Source organism: Papaver somniferum, chromosome 2 (genome assembly GCF_003573695.1).
Source record: "Papaver somniferum cultivar HN1 chromosome 2, ASM357369v1, whole genome shotgun sequence".
Taxonomy (NCBI): Eukaryota; Viridiplantae; Streptophyta; class Magnoliopsida; order Ranunculales; family Papaveraceae; genus Papaver; species Papaver somniferum.
Genome location: NC_039359.1, coordinates 140,172,223 through 140,187,433, shown reverse-complemented (window position 1 = coordinate 140,187,433; position 15,211 = coordinate 140,172,223). Strand labels below are relative to the sequence as shown.

Sequence of the window (15,211 nt, the reverse complement as noted above, 5' to 3'; positions counted from 1 at the left end):
ACTTGTCTAAGGAAAACACAATGGCTAACAGTTCCTTCTCGGTAGTGGTATAGTTCAACTGGGCATCATTCAAAGTTTTGCTAGCATAGTAAATCGCATGAAGTAATTTGTTTTCTCGCTGACCTAGCACAACACCAATAGCATAATCTGAAGCATCACACATGATCTCAAAGGGTAGGTTCCAGTTGGGTGCCTGGACTATGGGGGCGGTAGTGAGTAAAGTCTTAAGATTCTCAAAAGCCTCTAAACAAGCATCATCCAAGTCAAACTTAACATCTTTTGAAATAAAATTGCAAAGAGGTCTAGAAATCAAGCTAAAATCCTTAATGAATCGTCGATAAAAACCAGCATGCCCTAAAAATGACCTAATATCTCTTACAGTTTTTGGGACCGGTAAAGTTTTAATAAGGTCAACTTTGGCTCTATCTACCTCTATACCCTTCGAAGATACGATATGCCCTAGAACAATTCCTGAACGAACCATGAAGTGACATTTCTCCCAATTAAGAACTAAATTCTTTTCCTTACACCTAGTCAAAACTAATGACAAATGATGCAAGCACTCATCGAAAGACGAACCAAACACTGAAAAATCATCCATAAAGACCTCTAAGTACCGTTCTACCATGTCAGAAAATATGCTCAACATACAACGCTGAAAGGTCACAGGGGTATTACATAGCCCGAAAGGCATGCGTCTATACGCAAAGGTACCAAAGGGACAGGTAAAAGTGGTTTTCTTTTGGTCTTCTGGGGCAATACTAACCTGATTATAACCGCAGTATCCATCTAAAAAGCAATAATGGCTACGTCCAGCTAATCTCTCTAGCATTTGTTCGATGAAGGGAATGGGAAAGTGGTCCTTCCTAGTGACCTTGTTCAATTTTCTATAATCAATACAGACACGCCAACCCGTGGTCATTCGGGTTGGGATTAACTCATTGTTATCATTCTGGACTACAGTAATACCGGATTTCTTGGGAACAACCTGAACAGGGCTGACCCACTTACTGTCTGAAATGGGGTATATAATGCCTGCATCTAACATCTTCAGAACCTCGGTCCGAACTACTTCTTTCATATTAGGGTTCGGTCAACGTTGCATCTCCCTAGAAGGTTTGGTGTCATTCTCTAAATAGATATGATGCATACAATCAATATGACTTATACCCTTAATGTATGCTATGGTCCACCCTAAAGCTTCCTTGTTATTCTGAAGGACTGTTACTAGCCTACTTTCCTGATCACTATCCAATTTGGATGCTATAATCACAAGTAAAGTTTCAGATGAGCCTCAAAACACATACTTCAGGGTATCTGGTAATGGTTTAAGGTCTAATTTAGGAGGATTTTCCAACGAAGGAACTAGGGTAGACTCAGAAACGGGTAGAGGTTCGAACTTAGGTTTCCATCCATTGATAGTGTCTATCAAAGGGGTTGAATCTAACAAAGCATTCACCTCATTAATCACATTATCATCATTAAAATCAATCCCAAAGTGAGCTAGGCATTTATCTTATGGATCTTCCATCAACGTGTTTGGTAATGATTCCTCGACTAATGTTCCTATCATGTTCACTTCTTCTATGATCCAATCATCCAGTTCAGAGGGTAGCTTACTAATATGAAATATGTTCAGCTCAATAGTCATATTACCAAAAGACAAATTCATAATACCATTTCGACAATTAATGATCGCATTAGATGTTGCTAAAAATGGGCGACCTAAAATCACCGGTATCTGGTTCTCTAGGTCAGGGACAGGTTGGGTATCTAGGATAACAAAATCCACTGGATAAATAAACTTGTCGACTTCAATAAGATCATCCTCGATGACACCACGAGGAATATTAACGGACCTATCAGCTAACTGAAGTGTCATCTGGATAGGTTTCATCTCACCAAGTCCTAGCTTAAGGTACACATGGTATGGAAGTAAATTCACACTGGCTCATAAGTCAAGAAAAGCTTTCTCAACACGGTATTTACCTATTGTGCAAGAAATAGTAGAGGACCCTGGGTCTTTATACTTAGGAGTAGTGGTATTCTGAATAATGGAACTCACGTGACTAGCTAGGAAGGCTTTCTTTTGGACACTAAGCTTACGTTTCCGTGTACACAAGTCCTTAAGAAACTTGGCATAAGCGGGAATCTGCTTAATCGCATCCAACAATAGTAGGTTGATAGTAACCTGCTTAAAACCCTCCAATATATCATTAAAGTTGGACTCCCTCTTAGTTGGAACTAGCAACTGGGGAAACGGGGCTCTGGGAACAAAGTCGGGCTCAGCAGGACCCTCATTGGTCTCTTTGGAGACTCTATCAGTCTCCTCATTTTCGGTCTCAGAAGGGTGAACTACAGCATGTTCACTATCAGGCATGACAACCTTATTGTCAACTTTCTTTCCACTCCTAAGGGTTGTAATAAAATTCACATGATTGTACGATTTCTCTCCTTTGGGATTAGGATCAGTATGACTAGGGAACCTTCCATCTTCTCTCTCAGTGAGAAACTTAGCTATTTGGCCGAGTTGAAGTTCTAATTTAGCAAGAGACTGGGAATTATTCTTCAAATCCTGCCTGGTTTCTTGTTGAAAGCTAAGGTGGCTAGCTGATAACATGTCATGGTTCTTTACTAACATAGTGAGAGCTTCTTCTAAGGTAGAGATCTTTTTATCAGAAGTGTTCTGAAACTGGGGTTGACCAGAAGAGTTCTTAGCATAACCAAAACCTGGAGGAGGCTGATAATTACTAGGATGACCTTGATTCTGGTCCTTAGAACAAGAAAAATTAGGATGGTTTCTCCAACCAGGGTTGTAGGTCTCTGAGTATGGGTCAAACTTCTGACGGTTCTCGAACCTAGCATTGTTATAGACAACATGGGCTTGCTCTTCACTAACATGACCTTCCCAAAATGAGTTATTGGGTTCTACTCCACAACTAGAGACTCGAGAGGCTCTAATTCTATCATCAGTTTCAACAAGAGACTTATGTTTAGGCTGATTCAATTCCAAAGATTCTAACCTTCTAGATAAATAAGCAAACTTAGCATCTGACCCGAAGCTTGTATCTACCACATTGGTGCTATTTCTATTGACCAAGAGTCTTTTAGGGGGTTCAATACAAGACCCCCACTGTTGAGATTTCTCAGCAACAACTCCTAAAAAGGTAAAGGCATCCTCAACACTTTTACTAGTGAACTCACCAGCGCACATAGACTCGACCATGGCTTTGGCCGAATAGTCTAAACCATCATAAATAATCTCTACGAGTTTCATCTTATCAAACTTGGTGAGGACACTGGGATAGGAGATCATTGAATCTCTCCAAAAACCTATAAAGAGACTCTCCCTCTTGTTGCACACTGGAACTAATTTTCTGCCTAACAGCTGCAGTTTTATGCTTAGGGTAGAATTTCATATAGAAAGCAGCAACAAGTTCCTGCCATGTTTCAATGGATTCAGATGGTAGGTTGTTCAGCCAGGTCTTGGATTTATCTTTCAAGGAAAAGGGGAACATCTTAAGTTTCAAAACTTCATCAGTAAGGTCTTTTATTCTAATTGTCCTACAAATTTCCTCAAAGTCCCTAATATGAAAATAAGGGTTCTCATCATCCTTTCCTAAGAATATAGGGATCATCTGAAAAATACTAGGTTTTATCTCGAAATTAGCCGTAGTGGATGACAATTTAATGCACGAAGCTTGGTTGGTCCTAGTTGGGAACATGTAATCTTTCAAAGTTGACATCGCTGGGACAACTGAAGTACTAGGGGTACTTTCTTCACAGAGAGACAGATTCTCAAAACTGAAGTTTCCAAAAACGGGGCTCTCAAAAGAAGAGTCTTCGAGCTCCCCGCATTCACAAGAAGAACTACTAGGTTTATCACTAATAAAACGACCTAGAGTGTTTCTTTTCCAAGCCCGCTCTCTAATAACCTCGGGCATACACTAGAAAAACAAAAGAAAAAGAAAAAGAAAAATCCTAAAAGGAAGGGAAGTTCTATGCAAACACAGACAAGGCTGACTCCACTACAACAAACCTACTGATTTCTAGAAAACAAAAAGCATGATGGCTCCACTTAGATTGTTTCTAGACCAGCTTCTAAGCTTTCGAAAATGAACTCGTTACAATCTGAGCAAACCTCTCTGGAATCAATCCGAGTTAAAGTAAGTTGAATAGAGACGAGGGAAGCTGCATGGAGCTTTGATACCCAAGGCCTCACCGGCGTTACAAGGCGGCGTATTCAACTCACAGAAACCATCATGAACTTCAAAGTATGCTCAAAAGAGTAACCAATATTTTTCGAACGACTTTCCTATTAAGCTCGTTACCCTATAGGTCTCGTTCTATTCCAAATTGTAAAGCTTAGGTTCGCGTTAAGTATCGTTTTCCTAAGGAGGGCAAGAAGAGAACGGTGATGAAATACGAACCCTTATCTTGTATGGCCAGGCCTTTCCCTTTACTAGGAAATTAAAGCAGCCGTATTCAGTTCCTCGAAATATATGCAAACGAAGGAATACAGTAAACCCGCTGACAGGGGATTCTCGGGTGTTTAGATAAACTTACCTCCCGTTCCTGATGGAGGATGAACCGTTGTAGTCGACTCGGGCCACCGACTCCGATGACAGTGTACGAACCCGAGGGACCGAGACAATATCGTAATCGTCGTCCTTCTCTGCATACAGTTTGTATTTAAACTACCCTTCCGTATGGTTTAAAAATAATGTCCCAAAGTTTAAAGTCCAAAGTCCAAAAATAAAGTGCAAAAGAAAAGGAAAGTCTAAAAAAATAAAAGCTAAAAAAAAAATGTCTCTCTTTTTTTTCCTCTCTTTTTTTTTATAAAATAAAAAAAATCTTCTTCTTTCGCTCCTTTCACTTTGCCTTTTACTCCAAGTCTTTAAGTATTCACCAAAAGCTTTGACGAAATTTTCTTTCGCTCCAAATTCCAAATTCTGTAAGGAAAAGACAAAAACCCAAAAACGTAAAGAAGAACAAAAAAAAATAAAAACAAATAAAAACCTAAAAAAGAAAAAAAAAATCTAAAAACTCTAGCCTAAAGACAAGCCCGCGTCGGCGGCGCCAAAAATTGATGTGATCTCAATATTGTTGTAGTAATAGGTTCGTTGAGGCTTGTGAAAGCGAAAGATTCTAGACTTAATAAAACTTTAAAGTAAAGAAAACTTAGATCAAAATTTGATTTCAAGATATTAGGAATAACCAAGACACTGATTCCACTATTACACATGAATAAATTATGATAAATAATCAAAAACTCTAATTATCTTTTAAGTCCCTTATTTCTTAATTCACATATAATCAGGAAAATTCTCAAATATTAATTGTATCCCCAAAGCATAGATTATCTAAAAAAAGTATAACCTATCTAATTGAATCACAACTAATGAAGAAAATTATGCAAACAATTAAAAACTCTGCAAAGGCAGTGATTGAGTGAATTATAAATTACAAATTAGAAAAAATAAATAATTACCAATTATTCATGCGTAAATAGCTTCCTCATTGCCTTGGTTGTGAGAGAATTAGCACAGCATCTTGGAAACACGCTCAAAATTCATTTTATTGCTCAAAGGAGGTGTACAAATGATGAAATGGAGAAAAACTATTAAAAACCGGATTTGTAACAGTTATATTTGTTACAAACCGAACTGTTAGAAAGTACGATATGAACGAACTGTCGTTATCACTGTAGAAAATACGACTGTCCGTTGTGCGTCTTATGTTCTACACAGCAGCAGAAAATGGCGATTCACTGCAGCTTGATTTTCTCACTCTGTAATGCTTTGAAATCTCCCTAATCACTCTGTAACCTTTCTATGACCTCCCAACAACTCTTTTATACTCCACAGGCCAGAGAATAACACCCCATTACTTCAAAATCTTGTCCATTACTCGGCATTAACTCAGAATATTTTTCTTTCTTTTTTTGTCTCTGGCACGCATCTGCAGCTGTTGTATCTTCCTTATTTAACTTCTACACGCTTCTGCAGAGTCCAATCTCTATCCAAACACGAGCAGCACACGTCTAACTCGCTGTAATCACGTGAATATTTCTTCCAGCATACATGTTTTCTTCTCACGGACTATCTAGCCAAATTCAGTCGACAAAATAAGCCATACCAGATCTGTTAAGGCCATTCACATCATCCCAACAAATCCCAGCCATTTAGTTTCCTTCTAACACGCCCAAAATTCCAACCATAATATGCCAGGCGATAAACTTCTTTTCCCGCCAAAACCAAAATTCAAATAAGGAAGATGGTGTCCCCCTAACCAATGTCTTGGGTGCCGAATAACAAATGGGTGTTGTGGACAAAAATGGGTGTTGTGGACAAATGGGCTACACATAGTCGTGGGTGACACATAGCAAAAGTGGGGGTCCGTATAGCAAATGTCCTCCGGGGTGCTCCGAGCAACTTTTCGAACCAATTTTCCAACAATATTTATTTCCAAAAAATACCTATAAACACACAAAACAACATAATAAGGAAGAAAACGAGTACTAACAATACGAAACATTGAGGACAAATTAGACACATAAATGTGTCTATCACTGGCCGCACCATGCGCCAATGACATGCCAAACCCCTGGCCCTAGCCATGCTGGCCGCACCATGCGCCAATGGCATGCCAAACCCTTGGCCCTAGCCATGGTGGCCGCACCATGCGCCAATGGCATACCAAACCCTTGTCCCCACCATGCCAAGCCGTCCAAACCCTTGGCCCCACTATGACAAGCCATCCACACCATTCTGCCATGGCCCCACCGTGCCAAGCCGTCCAAACCCTTGGCCCCACTATGCCAAGACGTCCGCACCATTCTGCCTTGGCCCCACTATGCCAAGCCTTCCGCACCATTCTGCCTTGACCCCATTATGCCAAGCCGTTCGCGTCATTCTGCCTTTGCCCCACCATGCCAAGTCGTCCAAACCCTTGGCCCCACTATGCCAAGTCGTTTGCGTCATTTGCCTTGGCCCTACCATGCCGGCCTTCCCTATGCGGCTACCAAAACGAAGGCGTGCGACGATCAACGACCACCCTTCAATCCTAAATGCAAATCCTAGCCGTCCAAGGTCGCCATACAACGCATGGTAACTTTTGGCCCAAAACCCTAGTTTTGGCCACGCCAAACCGCGCCAAGGCATGCCATGCCACATGTGCCAATGGCATGCCAACCACCTTGCCGCGCCAAGCCATACCGACCTTCCCTATGCAGATGCCAAAACGAAGGCCTACAACGATCAACGACCACCTTTTCATCTGAGATGCAGATCTTAGTCTTCCAAGGTTACCATCTAACGCATGGCAACTTTTGGCCCTAGTTTGGTCGCGCCTAAGCAAAGCCAAAACCCTAATTTTTGGCCGCGCCTAAACCAGGCCATATTAAAGCCATACCGAGCATGCTTTCATGTCACTGGATACCAAATGAAGGGTTGCAATAATCAACGGCTACCTTTCCTCTTAAGATGCAAAATCTCGACCGTCGAAGTTCACCGAGCCGGCGAGTCTCCCAAGATCGACTTTCCAGACGACAACAACATGCTACATGTTTTCCATGAAAACACTCGAGACATCAATGCATGTCACAAACTGGGGGATGCTCATTGGGTACTGGTTTGGCGGTTTACAGCGTGCGGCGTACACTAGGCCCGTTATAAGAAAGTATCATTAGGATGGGGCGGTTAGTAAATACAAGGAGTAATGGTGAAACGCTTTATTTTATGGAACATCAATTCCAGGCGTTACCGGTTACCACATCCTCCCATTTACTCACCGTTTTCCATTTCTTAATGAGACCAAAGTACGTTTCACTTCAACTTGTATAAATAGGCATTACCTATTTCCACCGAACAACAAGTTCAGGTCAGGAGCATACAACACTCAGAAAACATTTGCTAGCTTTCCATCTGTTAGCTTCCCACTTTCTGATACAAGTCGTAGAAAACAACTACTCTTCCAGAATCAACTGTTCTGGTCTCAACACTTTCTTTGCTTCCCTCCCCAAAACCAACCCTTCTCCTTCACTTTGTGACCGAAGCAAGTCTGGAACGGCCATTTCTTGGTTTAGGCCGGATTTGTACAGATTGATCTCTCGAATCTAAAGTACTCCCTTGCAGTACATTGTTAAGGGTTTAAATTCGTTTCTCACCCACACACCCGAAATTACCAAAATCAGCAGAAACCGTTTTCACCCTCAAACACAAGTGTACTATGTTTAATTGGTCTATTCATTCTAAGCTCTTTGGGGATCACACTTTGGGTACTCTAATATGTAACTGGGAAGATGTTATAGTTCGTAGCTGATTTTTTCTTTTTTGTACTCTTAGCATTCATCGTTTTGATGATTGTTATTTCTTAATAAATTTTGCCCTTTTCCTCTCAAAAAAAAAAAAGTGAAGAGAAAAGAAAACCTCTAAAGTCTAAACTCTATCAAGGATGAAAATGAGAGAGAATTATGTAAGAAAAGAAGAAGGGAGGAAGACATCTTTTCTTTTTTTTAAAAAATGGCCGCATGAAGAATTGAACTCATGACCGAAAAAGAGCTCTAACTCTTTGGATTTATTTTTGGACTAGAATTTAGTCCCACATGGATTAGATCCCATAGCCTTTTCATTTGTGAGCAAATAAAATCACCAATGATGCATGACTTACGGAGAAACGAGTAAAGTAAAAGAAAAGGTAGACAAAGCAACCTATTTCATGAGCTTATTACTGGACCACACCAATTTGCTAGTTACGCATCTTGTCTTGCCTTGTATTACCATTTTTCTCCTATCACTTTTACATCAAGAAGTGATCATGTTTTTCCTTTGTTAAATGGTTTCTTTTCTCCTTAATCCCTTAGTCACTTATGCCCTTGAATATCATTGCAGAAAGAAAGAAGGAGTCAAACAAAAGGTAGAAAAATAAACTGCGTCTTGCAAGCAAACTAGTTCTCTTCAGCAAGTTAGTCTCTCATGATCGAGCTTATTATTGAACCATGCACCTTAATTTGCTAATTACGTGTCTTCTCTTGTATTACCGTTTGCATTTTTCTACCACTTTTCTCTTTGTTAAATGGTTTCTTTTCTCCTTAATCTAACTTATGTCACTTTATCCCTAAATGGGGCAAAGCAATAGAATTGAATCAGTCCTTCAGAACTTCAGCATACTATTCTGGGCTCTCATAAAGTATTGTTCATGTCTTATGTTTGAAGACTTCGAAGAGCTTTTCGGATTCATGGTCTTTAAATGTGTCCAAATTATTAGGATGTTAATTAACATTAAAAATGCCGGGGGAACAAATGCATGAACAGATACTAGATCAAGTGATTAACTCCTAAGCAATCCAGATCATGCATGCAAGGTGTTTTAGCATGCATGTACCCAAATTCTAGTTTTTCCTCTATAAATAGATTCACCAAATGACCTTAATCATCAAATCATCAAGTAATTTTCTTCTACTACTACTACAACAACAACTACAACTACTACTAGTCAACTACAATCATTCTTCTACATATAATCTTATTTCTTCTTACATCAAGAAAATGAGTATTGATTTTGCTTTTGTCATGGGTCTAATGGTCTTAACCGTAACCTTCTTAACATATCATTCTCAAGCCCAAAGCACACCACAAGACTATCTTGCAGCTCATAATGCAGCTAGGGGGAATGTAAGTGTTGGTATGGTGACTTGGGACAACAACCTCGCAACCTATGCCATGAACTATGCAAAACAGAGAGCTGGAGACTGTAAACTCATCCATTCAGATGGACCCTATGGCGAGAATATTGCTTGGGGTAGTACTTCTACCTTCACAGCGGTTGAGCTAGTAAAACTTTGGATTGCAGAAAAATCATACTACAACTATGGAGCAAATACGTGCAACACAGGGAAAGAATGTGGGCATTACACCCAAATAGTTTGGAGAGAATCTGTTCGTGTGGGTTGTGCTAGAATAGTATGTAACAATGGGGGTACGTTTGTCGTTTGCGAATATGATCCTCCAGGTAATTGGGACGGTGAATACCCTTACTAATGAAGAAACCTGACAGATCTCGTCGTAGATTATCACTTATGCAGTTATGCTGCTTCATAATCCTTTAATTATTTATGTTCCATTTTTTCACTCAACTAGGAAAGTCCACCTGTAAGAATACAGTAAGGGTCGGGACTCGGGAGCATCGATGGATAGTTGGATCGAGTGCTTAGCTCCTCATCCATCTGGCTAAACCAATTGTATAATGCAAAAATATTTTCATTGTCTTTGTATGTTTTATATCATAATGAATTAGTTTTTGTTTAAAAAAGTCCTGTAAAACGTTTATGACGCTGAAGTTTGTAGGCATGCAACTCGAAACTAATCTTCTTCTGGTGGAGTGACCTTTCATACGAAAAAGTAGTTTTGATTGAACCCCATGCAACTACGTACTTGCACACGACTTGAGCCAAATGCTATGCGCATCACGACATGACACAAATATTTTGTGATTAAGCCCCATGCAAGCTCGAAACATCCTTTCAACAAAGCTGCAGTGGAAGTGTGGAACTAAATAAATAAACAGGATATGAGGACCTCTTTGAACGTTTGCAGGCTTGCAGCCCCATGCATCCTTCCACAAGATTATGCTCGGAAGGGGCTAAGTGAAATTCTTTTAGGATCACGTTTATCATCTTTACTTCTTCCATTTCCCGTATAAGTACCCGAATTTAGTGAAACTAAGCTCTCCACGTAACTTATCGACTTAAAATGATAACAATTGATACTCAGAAGCCTAACTCCGTCATTCTTTTCGTCGTATAAACCGAAATTTGGGCCAAAATGCATTAGAATCTCACCATTTTTAAAAGACCAATAGAGCTTTGTCATACGGGGATGTCGAGTAATACTTGCTTGGGAGTGGTGAATCGCTTAGTCCAAGAATTTGTCACTCCATAGTTTTGCATGACCCGCACATCAACTCGAACATCAGGGACACCATAAACTAAGCAAAGAGAATCTCCCAACACCGTTAACGTTGTTTCCCGAGAAGGCTTAATTTCTTCTGCAAAAGGAAAATTCATGAACGTCTCACTGCTAACATCAAATGCAACTATGGTTTTGGCGGCCGACCAATGAATAGCACCATTCAGAAGCAAGCCTCCTGATTCACGAAAATGCTTATTATAAGGAATGGTAGTGACTTTTCTCCATGAATTCGATTGTAACGAGCATGCATAAACATCAGTCGAGTCTAAGCATACCAATTTGTAATCCTTGATTTTGCTATCGTAACCAAACCCATAGGCACAACAAAGATGACCAAGTGGTGGTATAATTACCTTGTATTCTTTACTTGATGGGTTCCAAAGAATAAGTGTACGAATGGCATTAGTCGCATTAATGACATAAGCACCTAAACAGAGCAAGCCATTACAAGATCCCAAAATTTTAACGTCATGGGTTTCAACTCCGTTCATTTCTTTCAATGGATCATCCATTACAACAACCCCTTCACACTTGCATGGTGTCTATGATAATGATGCGGATAATATTGTCATCATAATTCTTGGGTTTTCTCTGTTAAGAATAAGGTGATCATTGACAAATTTAGGTCTAGAAAGCAATTTATACCAACTCCTAACCTTAATAACATCTCTTCCCGGATCTCTTCGGGAATGCTTGACACTGTTGTACGTTTCTTTTTCTTGGCTCGTAGGGAATTTCAGTCAAAAGAGTTAGAATATGGATTTTGGTGAATGCTTCCACACCTGCTATGTGCAGATAGTGGTTCAATTTATATTAATCACTTTCAAGACAAACTGTTACAGATTTGGTAAACAAATCAAAGACTGAGCATGCCACAAATGTAGGCTTAAGAATCTGACATAAAACTAGGTCAAGAGACTTGGTGTGCAGTCTTTCTAGCAGAGTCTTCAGGACTTGGTTTAACTCCTCCCCTCAAGTTGAACTGCAGCTGGCGAAGTTGCAACTTGCTACGTAAAATGTGAAACCTTGGTGATGGAAGCCCCTTAGTAAAAATATCCGCAACTTGATCACGTGAACTGATGAATCTGACATGCAGTAGACCAGCAGCCACACGCTCACGAACAAAATGATAGTCTATCTCAATGTGCTTTGTGAGGGCATGGAAGATGGGATTTGAAGTTAAGTAACGGAGGTGAAATTTTGAAACCAAGTTCTTGCGGCAACGATTGAATCCAGATAATTTCCGAAGTAGCTATTGCAATTCCGCGGTATTCCGCTTCAGTACTGGACTTTGATATTGTCTTTTGCTTGCGTGCACTCCAAGAGATTAAGTTACCCCCGAAATATATACAATATCCACTAGTTGATCGTCTGTCATCCAGACTTCCAGCCCAGTCTGCATCAGAGTATGCTTGCAGAGAGAAGTCTGAGGTAGAACGTATATGCAGCCCAAAATTTACTGTATTTTTAAGATACCGAATAATCCTTTTGACCAATTCCCAATGCTCTTCAAATGGGTCATGCATATATTGACAGACCTTGTTAACTGCCACAAAGATATCAGGTCGGGTTAAGTGCAGATATTGCAGTGCACCCACAACACTGCGATATAATGTAGTATCTGAAAACCTTGTTGAACCTTGCTTCTGAATTTTTGCATTCACTGCCAGAGGAGTGTTTACTGGCTTTACACCATCAAGCTTCGTCTTGCGCAGTCGGTCTGTAACATACTTACGTTGTGACAAAATTAGTTCAGATCCCTGTCTTATGACTTCAACTCCCAAAAAGAAAGAAAGATCACCCAAATCCTTTAATGCAAACACAGCACTGAGATCTTCGATTAAGCCTGAGATCTCAAAAGGATGTGAACCAGTCACTATTATGTCATCAACATAAACTAAAACGTACAATGTTGAATCCTTTGTTTGAAGAATGAAGAGAGAAGTGTCAGAAATGGATCCTTGAAATCCCAACTGTACCAAGTAGTTGCGCAGTTTTGAAAACCACGCTCTAGGCGCCTGTTTAAGGCCATAGAGTGATTTGTGCAGCTTGCAGACATGGGATGGATGCAGTTCATCGACATACCCCTGAGGCTGCTGCATATACACATCCTCTTTCAGGTCTCCATGCAGAAAGGCGTTCTCCACATCCAGCTGTTTGATATCCCAGTTGCGCATTACAGCAATTGACAGTACAAGCCTTATAGTGCACGGCTTTACCACTGGTGAAAACGTTTCACCATAGTCAATACCAAGTTGTTGGTTATATCCCTTGGCAACAAGACGCGCCTTCCTCTTGTTGATTGAACCATCTGAATTCTGTTTAACGCGATACACCCATTTGGAACCCACCACATTCATACCTTTTTCATATGGCACCAGAGAGTATGTGCCATTCTTAATTAATGCATTAATCTGAACATCCATTGCATCCCGCCATTCCGGAATTTTTCTTGCAGCCGAGAAACAAGTTGGCTCCATGAAATCGTCATCATGCAGAATATGCTTGGACGCAGTTAAGCACAACTTCTGAATAGGTTTGTGTATGCCAGCCTTTGCCCTTGTGACCATTGGATTGGATAGAGTTGTACTCTCAACTTCGTCACCAATATGTGAAGATGCAGCAGGCAGAGTTGTAGCAGGTTCAGAAGTTGAAGTTGCTGAACTAGCCGCAGGAGAGATTGTTGCATCAGAGCAAGACAAACCTTCAGAGGGGGATGCCGAAATATTCACGTTGTCTGATGTCTGTGCAGCATTAGGTTGTGAAGCAGTACCCTGAATTACAGTATTATTTCCTATACCAAATGAAGTCTTAGAGAAAATACTTGTGCTGGATTGTACAATACCTGGATTTGGCATTGGGGTTTGATGCTTGAGAGGCAAGAATGGGAATGTAGATTCTTCAAAGCGCACATGTCTAGAGATGTAGATTCTGTTTGTTTCTCTATGTAAACACATGTACCCCTTATGTGCATTACTGTATCCTATAAAAACACATTGAATCGACCTAGGATCAAGTTTGTCTTTATTATATTGCCTTAAGCAAGGATATGCAAGACAGCCAAAAACTTTTAAGAAGGAATAGTCTGGTACTTTGTTGAATAACATTTCCAATGGGGTTTTTGAGTCTGACTTTGAAGAAGGTAGGCGTTTTATAAGATAACATGCAGTAACAAAAGCATCTGCCCAAAAATACCTAGCATATGAGCATGAAACAGTAAGGCCACACCGGACTCTGTGACATGTCTGATTCTTCTTTCTGCCAAACCATTCTGAGGTGACGTGTGAGGACATGAAAAACGATGCTGAATGCCAGACTCATTTAAATAGGAAGTAAATTTTTGATATTCAAGAGCATTATCAGATTGAAAAGTTTTAATCTTATGACCAGTGAGATTCTCAACTTGTTTGCGAAAGAGAATAAAAGTCTGCAATGCATCAGACCTTAGCACTAGGGGAAAAATCCATGTATAGTGAGAATAGACATCCATAAACAAAATGTAATACCGAAAACCAGTTCTTGATAAGGAGGGTGAGACCCATATATCTGAAACAACTAAGCTCAAAGGCTTATTATAAACTGTTTTACTCAGAGAAAAAGATAACTTCTTGCTTTTACTCACATGACAAGAATGATAGAAGCCAAAATTTTTATTTGTTACTGGAAGTGAAAATTTATGACAGATTTTTGACACAGTGCTAAGCATAGGATGTCCTAGTCGCTGGTGCCAAAGAGGAAGAGTATAGGTCACCATAGCTTCAGGTTTTATTGAGTGCTGAATCAAATCTACCCCTTCAAACATGTAAAGGCCATTCTTGTTAAACCCTCTCAGCAGCATTATCCCCGTGCGCTTGTCCTTAACAACAAAGAAACCAGCATGAAACTCAAAATAAACATTATTGTCTTTACAAAATTGTGATACAGACAACAAGTTTGTCTTGATTTTAGGAACATGATAAATATGATTCAATGCAAAAGTTCGGGAATTAAGCGTAAAAGATGCATTACCAACATTGGAGATTTCCAGTGCATTACCATTGCCAACATGAACCTGCTCAGTGCCATTGTATTCATGAGGAATGGACATATTTCTCATATCAGAAGTCAGATGATGAGTTGCACCTGTGTCAGTTACCCACTGATTTCCAAACTGGTCTCCAGGTAAAGCAATATAGGCCTGCGCTGGACGCTGGTTGTTGGTTGTGGGTTTGTCATATCGAAACCAACATCTTTCACCAAGA

At 40.1% G+C, this 15,211-nt stretch overlaps 2 protein-coding genes across 2 annotated transcripts; one reads left to right on the top strand and one right to left on the bottom strand.

Moving 5' to 3' along the window:
- The first annotated feature begins 9,473 nt into the window (after window positions 1–9,473).
- LOC113354018 (pathogenesis-related protein 1-like) lies at window positions 9,474–10,187 on the top strand. Its single transcript, XM_026597471.1, has one exon. It carries the CDS (start codon window positions 9,549–9,551, stop codon window positions 10,038–10,040), a length of 492 nt encoding a protein of 163 aa, XP_026453256.1. The 5' UTR covers window positions 9,474–9,548; the 3' UTR covers window positions 10,041–10,187.
- Window positions 10,188–10,867: 680 nt separating this feature from the next.
- On the bottom strand, window positions 10,868–11,482 carry LOC113352078 (F-box/kelch-repeat protein At3g06240-like). The gene has a single exon (XM_026595949.1). It carries the CDS (start codon window positions 11,480–11,482, stop codon window positions 10,868–10,870), a length of 615 nt encoding a protein of 204 aa, XP_026451734.1.
- Between the last annotated feature and the right edge of the window lie 3,729 nt (window positions 11,483–15,211).